At 45.3% G+C, this 14,456-nt stretch overlaps 1 protein-coding gene across 3 annotated transcripts; it reads left to right on the top strand.

Moving 5' to 3' along the window:
• The first annotated feature begins 2,969 nt into the window (after positions 1–2,969).
• DUSP11 (dual specificity phosphatase 11) lies at positions 2,970–13,647 on the top strand. 3 transcript variants are annotated; one of them, XM_074981831.1, is made up of 10 exons: positions 2,970–3,126; positions 4,509–4,584; positions 5,867–5,998; positions 6,942–7,065; positions 8,099–8,159; positions 8,550–8,596; positions 9,351–9,426; positions 9,735–9,860; positions 10,292–10,336; positions 11,326–13,647. In XM_074981831.1, the coding sequence occupies exons 1-10, from the start codon at positions 3,092–3,094 to the stop codon at positions 11,615–11,617; spliced, it is 1,014 nt and encodes a 337-aa protein (XP_074837932.1). In that variant the 5' UTR covers positions 2,970–3,091; the 3' UTR covers positions 11,618–13,647. The 3 variants fall into 3 exon arrangements, with proteins under 3 accessions (XP_074837932.1, XP_074837933.1, XP_074837934.1); XM_074981832.1 differs by lacking the exon at positions 10,292–10,336; XM_074981833.1 differs by lacking the exons at positions 8,099–8,159; positions 8,550–8,596.
• The last annotated feature ends 809 nt before the right edge of the window (positions 13,648–14,456 follow it).

Below are 14,456 nucleotides of genomic sequence, written 5' to 3'. Positions count from 1 at the left end.
GACCACCCCACCAAGGCAGAGCTAGTGCCTTTCTGAATCCCCAGGAGCTTCACGTGCAGGTTTGAAGCCCTGGTCCTGGCTCCCCATGTGGGGAGAAGTTGGGAGCCTTACCCACAGGGCAGCAGCCTGTTCTTGGTGCCTAGAGGCATGGGACTACCAGGGAGGTCCCCCACAGGGTGGCAGTCCCATTCCAGTGCCCCGTGGCATGGAATAGACAGGGAGCTGCATTTGCTTGACAGCTGCAGCCAGGGAGCGCCCCCCAAACTCCACTGTCAGGGTGTCCAATATTTGGCCTAGGGAAATATGGTCTCCCTGTGCATGAATCCTTACAGCTGTCCTGGCATTGGCTGACACTGGTCCCACCATCCTGTACTGTCAAGAATACCAAGCCTGAGGCAATAAGGATCAAATTTTTTAAAGTTTTCAGTGATTTTAAGGGTACATCCACACAGCAATCAGGAAACATGGTTGCAGTATGTGTAGCCGGTGGACTGACAGCTTTGTCAGGCCCTGAACAAGGAGAGGGGAAGAGGCAGGGCTTCACACCAGCCCTCAGTGCTTCTAGGAGTGCAGTGATTTAAAAGGCCTGCAGTGGCTGTGAGCTTCTGTCCTGGTGATCGCCAAACTCATTTGATGTCTTTTCTTCTTCTCTCATCTCAGCTGTCTCCCCTCTCTCCACCTCTGTCTCATTGTCTCTCTCCCTTCCATTTCTCTAGCACCCAGTACATCAGTAGTTTTCAGCTGGTGTGCTGTGAGAACTGTCAAAGCGTGCCTTGAAATTTGTTTTTCCCCTTAATGTGGTTCTTTGCAGAGCCCCTGTAGTGGTGGGAGGGGGAAATTGACAACCATGCACTAGCTGGGCCTCAAGCAGCAATCAAATGCTCCTTCCCAACCTGAATGAACTGGTAGGGAGCCTGCCCCGACTCCAAGGGAGGGGGAGGGAGGGATGGCGAGCGAGAGTCTGCTGGAGCTAGGATGCAGTTTAAATGCCACATCCAAGCTCCAATAGGCTGGAGGGGAAGCGAGCCTGCTTTCAGTGGCTACGCATTTACTCAGCATCCCTTGGATGGCATTGAGCAGATTTTGAAAATGGGCCTGTGCTCACTGTCTAAGACGGTGTACTCTGTGGTGGATTTGAAACATGAATGCATTTGATCCTTTTTTAGCTTGTTGTATACACTGCTATGTTGCAAACCTCTCTAGTGAGACCATAACTGTAGTAAATGTAAGTAAACATGACATTTATGAGCAATCGATTCAACTCAAAAAAAGTGGGTGTGCCATGGAATGGTCTCATTGAATTGTGCTGTGTTACTGAAAAGGTTGGGAACCACTGGAGTACATCACTCTAATTTTACCTCCTAATTTTAACCCCTGTTAATGCTCATCTCATCCCTCTCCATTCCCCCAGACAGTCCCTTGCTATAGGTCAGGAATCAAAGTGGCCAAGTTTAAATATATCAGTGGCATCAGGTTGGGAGATAGGTCATTGAAATGTTCTTGAATTTTCACCCACTGCCAAGCACTTCAATCGTGGCACGTGGAAGAGCAAGAAGCAGCTCCTGTCCTTTGTATAATACACCCCTGGTATGGAATGAGCAAAATTGTGACCCCTTGATTTTTCCGTACCCAACTGTCACAACATGTCTAAATACCGGGTTTATTGGGTTTCTTTTCCAGAACCAGGACTGTTTTTCCCTGCACTGATTCCTCCCAGTCCCTATTTCATCCAGTAAGCCATCATTGCTGGGTACATTCCTTCTTGTTAGCAGTCTCTATGGTGGTGTGGGGTTAAATCCCCCAGACTCTTTAGCTCAATAGTCCTCATTTCCCTTAGGTCAGGGCACCCACCCTGCCATCACAGCCTTGACATCAGTTCTCATTTTTTTCTCAGATGTGGCATACCTTTTGGGAATGCTTTCTCCCTGCATGTCCGCTCATACCCCAGATGCCCCCTGAGGCTAGGGCCATGGGCGAGGCTAGGGCTGAGCCAATGGCACATTCTCCACCCTATAGCAATGCACTGCTCCTCTCCATCCCTTTGCATGCAACTGCTGTTTCCCAACTGCCATGGAACCATCCGTTGTCCCTTCCACAGGACATTATTCGGTGCAGTTGTCACCCAGTCTGGCTCCAGCAAAGGATATCGCTCCTTCCAGGGCGTGGAGCCTCTCTGGCCACTCCTGAACCTAGGAGCCATGGGGGCAGACGCTCCAAGCGCCAGGCAGAGCCAGGGTATGAGGGAACCTGCCTTAGCCCTGGCCATCGCTGTGCAGCTGCCCAGACTTTTAATGGACCCCCCCGCAAACGGTTCCATCAGGTTCCTCTTCCAGGGTTCTGGTCAAAAAAATGGATGCCCGGCAACACTAACGGGGGTGCGGCCGGAAGGACTCTGGGAAACAGACAAGAGGACGCTGAGGCTGGGATGGGCCCTAAGGGGTTGTGGGTGACACAGAGGGGGACATTGAGGCTGGGACTCTGAGGATTGTGGGTAACAGACAAGCAGGTGCTGAGGCTTGGCAAGGCCAGGGGGATGCTGGGTAACAAGAGGACCTTGGGCTGGACCCCAAGGGGTTGAGTGTATAAGGGGACACTGGGGTGCAGCCAAAAGGATTCTGGGTCGCATACAAGTAGGTGCTGAGACTAGGCCGTGGGCCAGGGGGTTGGTGGGTAACACAGACTGGGACACTGGGTGCGGGGGGAGGGGCCCAGAGGATTGTGGGTAGAGCAAAGGGGACACGGGGGGATGGCCCAGAGGATTCTGGGTAACAGACACGAGGGCGCTGAGGCTAAGCTGGGCCGCAGGGGATTGTGGGTAATGAGGGAGGGGCGGTGCGAGCTGAATGAAAGAGGCAGCGGGAGCACAGGGCGGGTGCGGAGTGGAGGGGCCGGCCATGATGTCACAGTGGGCGGGGCAGGCTGGTGAGCGCGGCCGGGGTCACGTCCCCAGCGTGAGGTCGCGGGGGCCGGAAGCGCCGGGTGGGAGCTGGGGCTGGCGCCGGCGCCGGCCTGGCGGGCGGGCGGGCGAGCGGCGCTGAGCGGCTGGGCCGGCCCGGGCCCTCGCTGGGGGAGCCGGGGCGCAGCCGCGGCCATGCCGGGGAACGGCAAGACCCGCCTGCCGGACAGGTGAGACCCGCCTGCGGGGCCTGGTGGGGGTGTTACCGGGGTCCTCCCCAGGGATCTCGTGGTGGGTCTCCACCCCCCCCCCCGCTTACGGCCACGCCCTTTCCAGGTGACTGGTCTCGCAGGGGCGGTGTGAGCCGGTGGCGTCCCGGACACCAGGCAGCCCCGGAGCGCCTTCGAGACTAACCCGTGTCGGGTTCTGAGCGTCGGTGGCGCAGGCCCACTTCCTCAGGGACCTGGGAAGCCCCGAGCCCCCTGAGCAGGGAGCGGCCGGGGTGGGGCCCTTTCTGCAGGGAGGGGGCCGCGTTAGTGCGTATCTCCGAGAACGACGAGAAGTCCTGGGGCACCTTGTCGACTAACGGCCGTTTTGGAGCACGGGCTTTCGTGGGCCGCGACCCCGCAGCAGCAGGCGTGTCTCTGGCGAAGCGGGTCGTGGCCCGCGGAAGCTCATGCTCCAAAGTAGCTGTTAGCCTGTGAGGTGCCACAGGACTTCTTGTTGTGCTCCAGGGAGGGGCTGAGATCCTTCCTTGCTCTTCAGGTGCGCGCTGCCCGCCACCCCACTTTATTATCCCAAGCGGAGGGCTGAGAGTAGAGGACCGGGCACGCAATCGTAATGGAGCCTTTGTCCTCGTGTCGGGGCGGGGGGGAGAGCTCAGTGTTTTGAGCATTGGCCTGCTAAACCCGGGGTTGTGAGCTCAATCCTTGAGGAGGCTGTCTAGGGATTGGGGCAAATAGATGTCAGGGAGGGTGCCTGGCCCTGCCAAGAGGGCAGGGGACCGGACTAGATGACCTCCCAAGGTCCCTTCCAGTTTTAGGAGACGTGTATCTCTAATTTATGTACGTGTTTTTGGAGAGCTCTTTGTGAAGGGTATGAAATCATTGGGCTGACTCTGATACAAAACCAGAACATCAGTATCTTTCATGCTTGCGTTTATTTCAACTAGCCCTGTGTGGAGTGCAAAATTCTACCTGAGCTGTGACTAACTCTTTCTCTCCTCCTCCCCGCCCCCTGGGTGTTTGCATTTCTGAAGGCTGTTTTATTTCTTGTACACCTGTCCGGAGCACTAGAATATGACTTTGCCTGTCCTACCTTTTGCCCTTGGCAATAAAATTGATTTTGCAATATACAGCAGTGGGGTTGCAACACTCACATCAATAGCTGGGCCCAAAATATTTTTAATAGGACTCCATCAGTGGTCTGGATTTGTCAACCCTGAGAAATTAAGATTTGGTAACAAATTTGTATTAGACTGCAATAAACCTTACAAGCAGGAGGGAAATAAAGGTCCATATAGGAGAGGCATGGGATGAGGGCAATGCTCAAAAAGAGAGGATTCTGTGGGATATGGGAAGTTGTGGCATTAATCATAACATCTCCTTTTTAGATGGACTGACTACCTCCCACTTGGACAAAGAATACCTGGTACTAGGTTCATCGCCTTCAAGGTTCCCCTAAAAAAGGTAAGTGAGGGATGCTTGAATTTGGCTTGTTGGGGTTTATTTTGGATCTGCAGTTTTTCACTCTAATAGAAAATATGGGCTTAGTGATAGCAGAGCTGGGATATTTTCAAAGATGTTAGGCTTGGATGTGTTGAGGGGGAGAACTTAAGTCCAATGTATGCAGGCTTACAGAGGAAGAGATCTGAAAATGAAGGTGATTCAGACTAGGTCTACACCACAGAGTTCTGTCAGTGATGAGAAAGCTTTTGATGCTCTCACCAATAGAGATGGCCAGTAGAAGCCTCCAGTGTATATGCAGTTATGTTATGGATTTAGCTTGCTTCACTTGTGTGGGCAATTTTATGATACCCCACAAAGACAATATTGCCAATATAGCTCCCACCACAAAAGGAATGCTTTGTCCATTAGGTGTACTCTTGTTCCCATATGGGTAGAATGCTCCTGGTGTAGCCATGGCCTGTATTTGATTTATGTTAAGTGAAAACAGAGGAAGGTTTTGGGGATATAACTTTTTGGGATAGAAATTAAAAATCTGATGGGACCACAACCCTTTAAAACTTCAGAACGTACGAGCACAGAGAGAAAACTACTGCAGTGTCTTTTATATTCCTACCACTATGTTTTAAGTGGTAGTTTGTGGTGGTTTCTCAACAGGCTTTTTGAACATGGGTGGCCAGACTTTTAGAGATGGTAGTTTCCCATGGCTCTGAAAACTTGTACCATAGGTGGTGGTATGGGGCATGTCTAGGTGTAGTAAAGCTTGGAGTTTTTGGTATCCTTTTGCTATAAAATAGCATGGGAAGGAGAGTTCTACACATGGAGCATCTTACCATGGAAATTCTCTTGAATTCCATGCATCGTTTTAATGGGCATGAGAAAATGTGTAACAAATGTCACATGTACGTGGTCATCTGCGTCAAAGCAAATTATGACTCCATCAGGTTAGCTGGAGCTCAGGTTTTACAAATACAGTAGACCCCTGACTTCCACAGGGGTTGTGTTCTTGCAACCCCTACCTAAGTCAAATTTCCTGTGCAACTTGGGGGAGCCAGCAAGTGCAAGATGGCCATATGATGTGCACTGGCAGAGACATTTAAAGGTGAACCTACACCTTTTTAGATGCATTTCTCTGCCAGCTGTGTACCTTTTGGGGATTACTGTCTGATGTGTCTACATGTGGAGAGCACCAGTCACCACAGTCTTTGAGATTTTATTCTTGGAATGCAGCTGAGCAGCACTTGTTGTGCAGAATAAGCTAATAAATATTTCTATTTCTTGTCAGAGTTTTGAATGGAGACTTGCCCCAAAAGACAGATTTTCTCCTCTTGACCTCCTTAAGAAAATTAAAGAACAGAAAGAAGAACTTGGCATGATCATTGATCTAACATACACAACGCGGTATTACGGACCAGAGGTAAGTTAGGCTGAAAAACTAGCCTAGAGCCTTCTACTTGTGTTCCCTCATAGGTTTGCTAGTGGTGTTGAGACTATCGCGTATCCTCTGTGCTTCAGTTTCCCTTCCCACAGAGGCAGTTGAGAAAGTGAATCAATTGAAAATTGAGAGACTCAGATACTGTGATAATGACGTGTGGGGGGAGGAGGGAGATAGACACAGGGTGAGCACTAAGAATCCTCACTATGCCCAAGCCAATGAAGTGGTCCTAGACTTTCTCAGAATGTTGGACTCTTTAAATGACCACATAGCACCAGGTGCAGTCATCTAACTTGCACAGCATGGCTAAATGAGTTCAAATTATTAGTTACTTGCCGTGTTAATTATCTGTTTAAATTACCACCTCAACCCTTCTACGTGCGCTTTGTGTTTGTTTTGTAAAAAAGATAAATGGGAAGGAAAACTGGCACAAATAAGAAACAATAGCAAAGAAATGTGTTGGTCAAAATATTTTTGCTGGTACCTCACAGATGTCACGAGGGTGAAGTGGTAGTCACTTATTAATCATTGTTTTTAAATATGGCATGTAATGTGTCTGCAGCAGTCTCTTGTAAAATGGTCCTAGTTCAAAACTCTTTTATGGTGTGTATTTTTTACAGTCCTTACATTGGTTCTGGTTCTCTGTTGGAATTAGTTCAGGCAAACTTCACTCCATGCTGTTTATACATAATTATATTAAAGTACTGCTGAGAGACACATGGTACGCCTGACAAGATAGTGCTGTTATAACTTACCCAAGTTATTGCGGGGAATTTCACTTAGCAGATTAAAATCACACAGGCCTCCGTTTAGGTTTAATTTTTAAATTATGAGGCAGCGCTTTCTGCAGTGCATGTGGACCCTTTCAGTGATGGAAATATTTTATCTTATGGTCCACACAAAAATGTGTTTGTTTTTTTTGTAGGAGCTCCCAAAAACACTGTGCTATTTGAAGATCTTGACAGTTGGACACGAAGTACCAGATAACGAAACCATTTTTAAATTCAAATGTGCTGTGAAAGAGTTTTTATGGGAGAACAGAGATAATGGTGAGTGTAGATTGTTTCTATTTCGTATCTGCTTCCATTGATTGAAAACTCCATTGTAAATCCAATGTCTTGAGCAGTACTGAATTTGACTTCTAGTAAATTTCAGTGTGCTAGGGAAATTCTCTGGTAATCTTGTATACAATTAGTTCCCTGCCTTGGGTAACCCATGTAGATTTTGTTTCATCTTAGCACATGAAGCTTTAAAGGGGATGTCAAGGAAGGAATGCCAAGTGCCTTTGGCAGTAGCAGTAACATTGGATTAATGATTAAGTGCACAGTGAGATTTCACCTAGTGCTAAACTAATTTTGGACGTTTGTTTAACAAAAAAATGGAGTTTCTGTTGATGTGAAACGAGTCATAAATTTGGCACCAGTACTTTTGTGCATTCCCAGAATGGTTGGAGGACCTGGTGGTGGGGTGGCTGCTGCTGCTTAAATATTTAACCAGTGTTCTAGGGCACTCACCTGGGGTGGTGGCGTGGGGAGACGGGTTCCAATCCGAGTTCAGCAAGTTTGAAATTATATTCACCAAGGGTTTGTTTTTTGGGTTTTTTTGGCTTTTTTTTAATGTCAAATTAAGTTCAGTAGAAACCAAATGCTGTTCAGCTTTTTTTGGTACTGCTGTTAAACTAAAAAAAACATGTATTTGGCCGGCTCTAATTTAATTTTTAAAGTGTCGGTGTCACTTCTTTACAGGTATGTGCCTTATATTAAACATTAACCGAGGTTTACACTCATCAGAACCCTGCTGTAAGACTGTTCTTTATACTATCCTTATACATGCCCATGTTTTCTTCTGACCAAGATTTGTGCCCTTTCTTGCTTTTAAAAAAGAATAGCTGAACAATCAGTGAAAATTAGCCTTCAGTGTGAGCTTGTGTTTAAGCACTGATCTAAAGATGTTTATGTTGGCAACATTCACTGATTACTAACAAACATAATCAGTTTGCTTTCTTCTACCTTCTGGTGCACGCTACCTGCCTGAAAATGAACACTGCGTTACAAAGCATAACTTGAATGTCTTGTCTCGTAGATAAGCTCATTGGTGTTCACTGCACACATGGCTTAAACCGAACTGGTTACCTTGTCTGTAGGTGAGTCATCTTAACTCCTGTGGCTAATTGGGCATTTCGCTGAAAGCACAAGGGATGGGAAAACTATTTATCCAGTGTCTGCTTCACTATAGTTAATCCTGGATTAAGGTAAAGTTCAACTATAGGTTGAGCACCCAGTGACAATATAAAGTGCTGGTTTTCATGAACATCCAGGATGAAAAGCTTACTGGACAGATTAGTACAGATGCATGTAAGTGTTTCATACATGGGCGTTGGTATCGCTGTCAGAATTTTATCCCATCATAAAAGCTGCGAGTACTTCTTTAGCTGATCATGGCCTCTAAGAAGAGCAACCAGAAAGAGGTTTGTCATTCATTCTTTAGTGTTAGTCCTGCAATTACAGTTCATGTATTACGCTGTTCTGTTCAGGTACCTAATTGATGTTGAAAGCATGGAACCCAATGTTGCCATAGAGTGTAAGTATAAGGAAGTCACTTTTTTGTCCTGTTTCTTTTTATGGGGTGAAACAATATTTTACCTTCAAAAGGCTCTAGGCTGTAGAGCTAGGAGGCTGGCTCTAGGAGAAGAGTGCACAGAAATATTCTGAGATGTTTTGTGAGCTAGGGAGAGCAGATAAATACTTGAAAATGAGAGGACGAAGAGATTTATTGTGACAATGGATTTTTTTTTGGGGGGGGAGGGGGCCACTGTGTTCTTGGAATCCAATTTGGGAGGCTTGGATTTGAAAGGCAGCTGACTTGTGGGCGGGTGTGCCGAGTTAGTTGATCAGTGTTCCAGTCTGTTGCCAGTGCGTCTCTTCTAAAGGAGAGGAGACTTGCTCTGACCAGTGGATCACTCGTGCAACGATGAGCTGTCATCAAAGGAGTGTTGTGTAGAAGTGGGATTAATTAAACTTCAACGATTTAAGTGTCGTCTTTGTTCTGGTCAGCATCTCTCATCTATGCCCCACGTAACATCCCTCGAAGATCCACCCTTCTAATACTTACACGCTTAAGCTGTGCTCATGTGACCATAACTAAATCGCTGGTAATGTGTTGAGGGAGGGAGCAGTATCAAAACCAAGGGGTTAAACTCATTCTCGACGTTCTTTATTGCTGCTAATACAAAGTGTCTCATCAGTACTTTCCCAACATATGATCTGCCCCCAAGAAGCCTAATGTAAAATGTGTGTTAATGGCGCCTTATAGCTTAACTCTACCCTACTTATAGTGTTCAACAGGTCACGAGGGCATTCTATAGAGAGGAAGAACTATATTGAGGATCTTCAGAAGGGCCCCATCAGAATGTAAGTCACTGCTTCTCTGTCTATATGTGTCTGGATGCTAAAATGAAGATTTGTTAATTCATGTCCGCTGGACCTGAGTTTAGCTTTTTTTGCTCCAGTTTGCTGATGAGGAAGCATGGATCAGTGGATGGGAAAGAACTGGGAGCCAGGAGACCTGGGCTCCATTCCAGGTTCTTCTGGTGACCTTGGGCCACCCAGTACCTCAGTTCCCCGTCTTTAAAATAGGGATAATTTGTATTTATCGCATAAAAACTTCCCTTAATGATTCTGTGTGTTAGGGCTGAACTAATGGAAAACTTTTGCTTAAGGAACCGTGCTGCAGATGGACTAGTCTTTGACTCGATCAAAGGACAAAGCAGCACTGCACCAAATGCAGATTTCCAAGTAGCTGGACATCATCCATATGCAGAACAACACCCACGGGCAGACAGTAGGTCGGTATTTCAGTTTCATCTCTAATATCAGGCATGGTTGAGTAGATCGACTCAAGGGGAAAGGTATTTTTGTGAAAGTGACAAAGGTTGAGTAGAAGCAAAGGATTGCAAGCCAGGCTCTCGGGTTCAAATCTTGGTCCTGAAACTAACTTTGTCTAGGAACTGTGTTTAAACTCAGTTGCTAAGACTGTTTCATTGCTAGTATGGACAAGACCTGTAGATCTGGTTCCTTCTCTGGCAATTATTTAAACTTTGCACTGTGCCTAGGTACATTGTGGGGAAAAGCATAATGAATTAATGTAGGGGTAATGAAGTAGTTTCACTGCTCGAAAACACTTTAGCATTGCGGGGGGCGCTACCTTGTGATTCAGACTTTAGTGACTTTTGTGCAGAATCACATGTTGTTTATAAGGCCGCTGTTCTCCTCTTAGGCTCTTCCCTTCTTGGCAAGGAAAGAGAGGACAAAAGAAACACAGGTAAATGGTTTCCGCTTCAATCCTGGGATATAGTGCTTTACGCTTTCCCCAGTCCAGTATTGTATTAACAACATGATATCACATCTGCAGCTCCCACCTGTTCAGAGACCCTTGCTCTTCCTTGCTTCATGGCAGAGGGTCTGAGGGTGATCTTCCTCTTCCTAAATCCTAATAGATAAGTGGTTCCCAGCCTATAGTTGGGGGTGGGGGCGGTAATGCAGGGGGTCCATCAAAAAAAATGGAAAATAAGTTTTAAGTAAATTGCAAAGTTACAAAGTTCTGAATTAAGTCTCTTCCAATAATGTTGTTAACTGCTGTCTGAAAATCTGTGGTGTGGTTTCCTTTTTCATTTAATACACAGTGACTAGAATTGGCTTTGAACAGTTTGGAGAGTAATTGGGGATCTGCACTAGTGAAAAGGTTGGAAACCACTGTAATAGATTGTTGGGCTAAATTTATTTCCCTAGTTAATGATTTGGGAGTTACAAACAAATCTTATTTGGCCTGTTTAAGTTGAGGGACAAGAATGCTCTTTAAGTGTTTGTTTATTAGGTAATACAGAACTAAACCTTCCACTATAGGGTTGACAATCAAAGTGGCCAGGGAAATGTTTCATGTTTAATCACATCTGCTGAGCCAAAAGATATGGGATTCCTCCTGTTGGGGCAAACTGGATGTGGTGGGAGGGAGGGAAAATACCTTCTGTGAAGAGTTGTGTGAAGAAGGATATGCAATAGTAATACTTACAGTACCCTAAAGTGGAGGTCAAAGCTTCCTGTTCGCAAAAGATCTCTTGCGTTTTTCCTCTAAAGATCTATGTAGATGCCAAAGTACTAAGAGTTTTTAATATGCTTAATACATTCTGTCAAATTATAATTGATGCCTCCCTACTGCAGTTTAATTTCTGGCATGACTTTAAAGCTTCAAAGGTTGAGATCTCCTGAACAGCTTGGCCACCTAGTTAAATAATAGCATTCTTTCTTTTTCAGAGCCCCAGGCCCTGTCAGGAATTTCCACAGGGTTCCAGACAATGGGAGATTGGCTTATTCCAAAGAATGCATCCCTACGGCCAGCCTGGCCCAGCAAATGTCGTCTTACAACTTGGGACCCAACAGCTACCCTTTTCCCCTACCTTATAATGAACAGTACAGTAGTTACAACAGACCATACTTCCCAATGCAAAACCCTTATCATATACAACGGGAAAAGTACAATAGGGAAGCACCCAGAAAATGCAGAAGAAATTGCTATACAAATGGACGTGAGGGGCTTTTCAGGTGAAAGAACTTGGTAGCACACTATATGGAGCTTACAGTTTTTTTTTTTAAATCCAGAAACTATATTTGAGTCTTTTATTCATTCTAATTCTTTGCTGTGGTGCCTGGCACTGGCCAATTGCCAGTCAGGAAACACAAAGGAAGGAATTGTTAATTTTAATATTGACTGTTTTAAGTTTATTTTTTTCCAACCACTTCCATAATGAACCCTCATCTTTTTACTGTAATGAAAGATTGTGACATCCATGTTAAAATGACTGATTCAGTTCGAAGTGGACACCCAGAATGAATAGGGACCTAAACTGAATAGGTGGTTTCCATGAGAAATGTCATGTGCATTTTTTAAACTCTAAGGGAATTATGTTTTTAAATCAATGCCTTCCACTATAGGTGGTTATAACCAAAGCATAGCATGGCAATATCTGGAAAGATAACCAAAATGAAAATGAGTAGTAGAGCTGGCCAAAGGTCAGACTTTCTGTCCCATGAAAAATCAATTTTTTGAGAATTTTTCATCCCGAAGATCCAGGTTTTTTTTAAAAAAAAAAAAAAAAAAAAAAAAAAGGGAAGGACAGACTGAAAACTCCACTTTGGGAAATCAATGCAGAATTCTTTGGCTTGCTGCCCTGCTCCCTGTCAAGTTTGATTTCTGGCTGCCTGTTTTTCCATCGCAAGATTTGTCCAAACGGATGTGTCCGCAGAATGTTTCAATTTTGATGAATTGGCATTTTGAAAAGAACCTTCAGATGGAAAACATTGGACCAGTTCTACTTAATAGCCTAATTGCCCATTGTCCAAGAGGAGCAAAATCTACACAGCATAATCATCTTCATTTTACACTGTTTTAAATTTGTTTTTAACCTTGTATTTCCCAAAATGTAATCAGTGAGGACTGTGTGACTCTAGGAATCCAAAGGTTGGTAGTTCAGATCCAGCCCTTCTTGAAACTGAATGCTAGCAGTGTCTCTGCTCCTTATCAGCTTCCCATGACACATGTGTTTGCAGACCACCATGGTTATTAGTCTGTCGCAGTCTCAATGTAGTCTGAGGGTCGAACCACAGACTCCCTCCTCATCTCAGATCTGATCAGCATGGCTGCGTGTTGCCGTTTACATCAATGAGATGTGCATAAGCTGTCGCTCCTTTATGGAGCAAGTGGAGGCTGAAAGTCCTGAAGGTCGCTCTGGTGCACCTTTCTAGCAGCATTTAATTCATGAGGGTTTTCAAAGTGGTTACTGGTGCCTGTTTATGAGGGTAACATAAATGGTCCTAGTTCTATGTGAATGTGGAAAGGATAGTGTTGCTTAAGCTTTGCCTTCATTGCTTTAAAAGTTTCCTTCATGGCAGGATAACAAGTGCAGGATGGTTCTTACTGCACCATCCTAAGTGGAGACAAGGTATTTGGAGTGTTTTCTGAGAGGTGGCCAGGTGAGGTCTGCACCTGGGATTAATGGTGCTGAGTTTACCCCTCAGTAAAATGGAAGTGCCTTGTCTTTGCTGTTTTTTGTAGCAGAACAAGTAATGCATGTTATCCTATGAAAAAACGCAACTTCGTGTCTGTTAAGACAAGCCTTGACAGAGGGTTTGTTCTTTGTGTTAATAGCCAGTTTCCTCCACTAGAAGCAGGATTCTTAATATGATATGACTGATCTTGATCAGAATAACTTGGCCATGCACACTCAGAGCATTTCTGAATTATTGTGTTTTCTCCAGGGTCATAGTCCTTGAATAGGAGAAATAAACTTTCCTCCCTAACCTGATAGTGTTAAGTGGACAGAATAGCATGTGCCTTGGCATCATGACTTTTTTCCTCATTCATTTGCTAGCAGGCTTATGCAGTAAAGCCCCTTGCACTCAGGCTATCTGGTAGCCAGAACTGCCCACTGGTGTGGTAGAGAACTCAATGCAATCTGCAGCTTTCACAGGAATATCAGTTCTTGTATTTAAGTTATTTACATCTCTGTGAAGGTATTATTTGCAGTGGTTGGCTAAAATGTTTTTAAATTGGAAGTAAACTTTGAAACTTAAAGTGTGTTTAATGAACTTCTGTTGCAGTGCTTTATAAACTTGCTGTGCACTTTATAAATGAGTCTAGCTAGGTATTCCTTTGCTTGCCATTTTAAGTGCAGCTGCTGATGGAGGCATAAATTGTGGCAGCAGCTTGCAATAAAACAAGGTCAGTACCCTTTACTAGCTGGTGTGGTTTCTATATCTAGGTCTGTTTCTTATTTGCTATTTAATTTTATTCTTGCCCCCACTTCATCTGTGAAACTGAGATTTCCCCTCAAGGCCATGTAAAGATCATTGGACATAAGTTAAGCAACTAGCTCAGGACTCGTGATTTTTGTGCAGGATGTTGGCATTTGGTGTTTATGGTGCAGGACAAGTGGGAGTATGTTATGAGAGCATCATACTTCTTAAAAAATATTTTTGTAAGGAAAACACATTGCTCAAAAGCTGTAAGCCATGGTGACATGAAGCGTCCACTCTTCAAAGAAGGAACAGCTGTAAGAAGAGAATGCAGCCTGCAAATTATTTTTATTCAGACCTATATGGTATGTTCCATAGCATTTGTAACCATAGCATGCATTTATGTCTCTTGCACAAGTTTTGCTGAAATGGGTGATCAAAGTCCTTTATGTGGTGCCTAGTATGTTCCTTTTCAGCATTAATCAGTGCAGCACGGAGAGCCTGGCTAAGGCAGGGGTTTAGGTCCTGCCCTTGTACATGGCCCTGGGTGGTAGGAATTGAGCCTGAGGTTTTGGGCACATATTAAGCACAGCGCTGGCTGCTGGAGCTATGTATGGGAAGAGCCCGAGTGGAGGGAGGCTGTTGCAGTCAGT

The sequence above is a fragment of the Carettochelys insculpta genome, chromosome 31, assembly GCF_033958435.1.
Source record: "Carettochelys insculpta isolate YL-2023 chromosome 31, ASM3395843v1, whole genome shotgun sequence".
Taxonomy (NCBI): domain Eukaryota; kingdom Metazoa; phylum Chordata; order Testudines; family Carettochelyidae; genus Carettochelys; species Carettochelys insculpta.
This window is presented reverse-complemented; position numbering and strand designations above follow the sequence as displayed.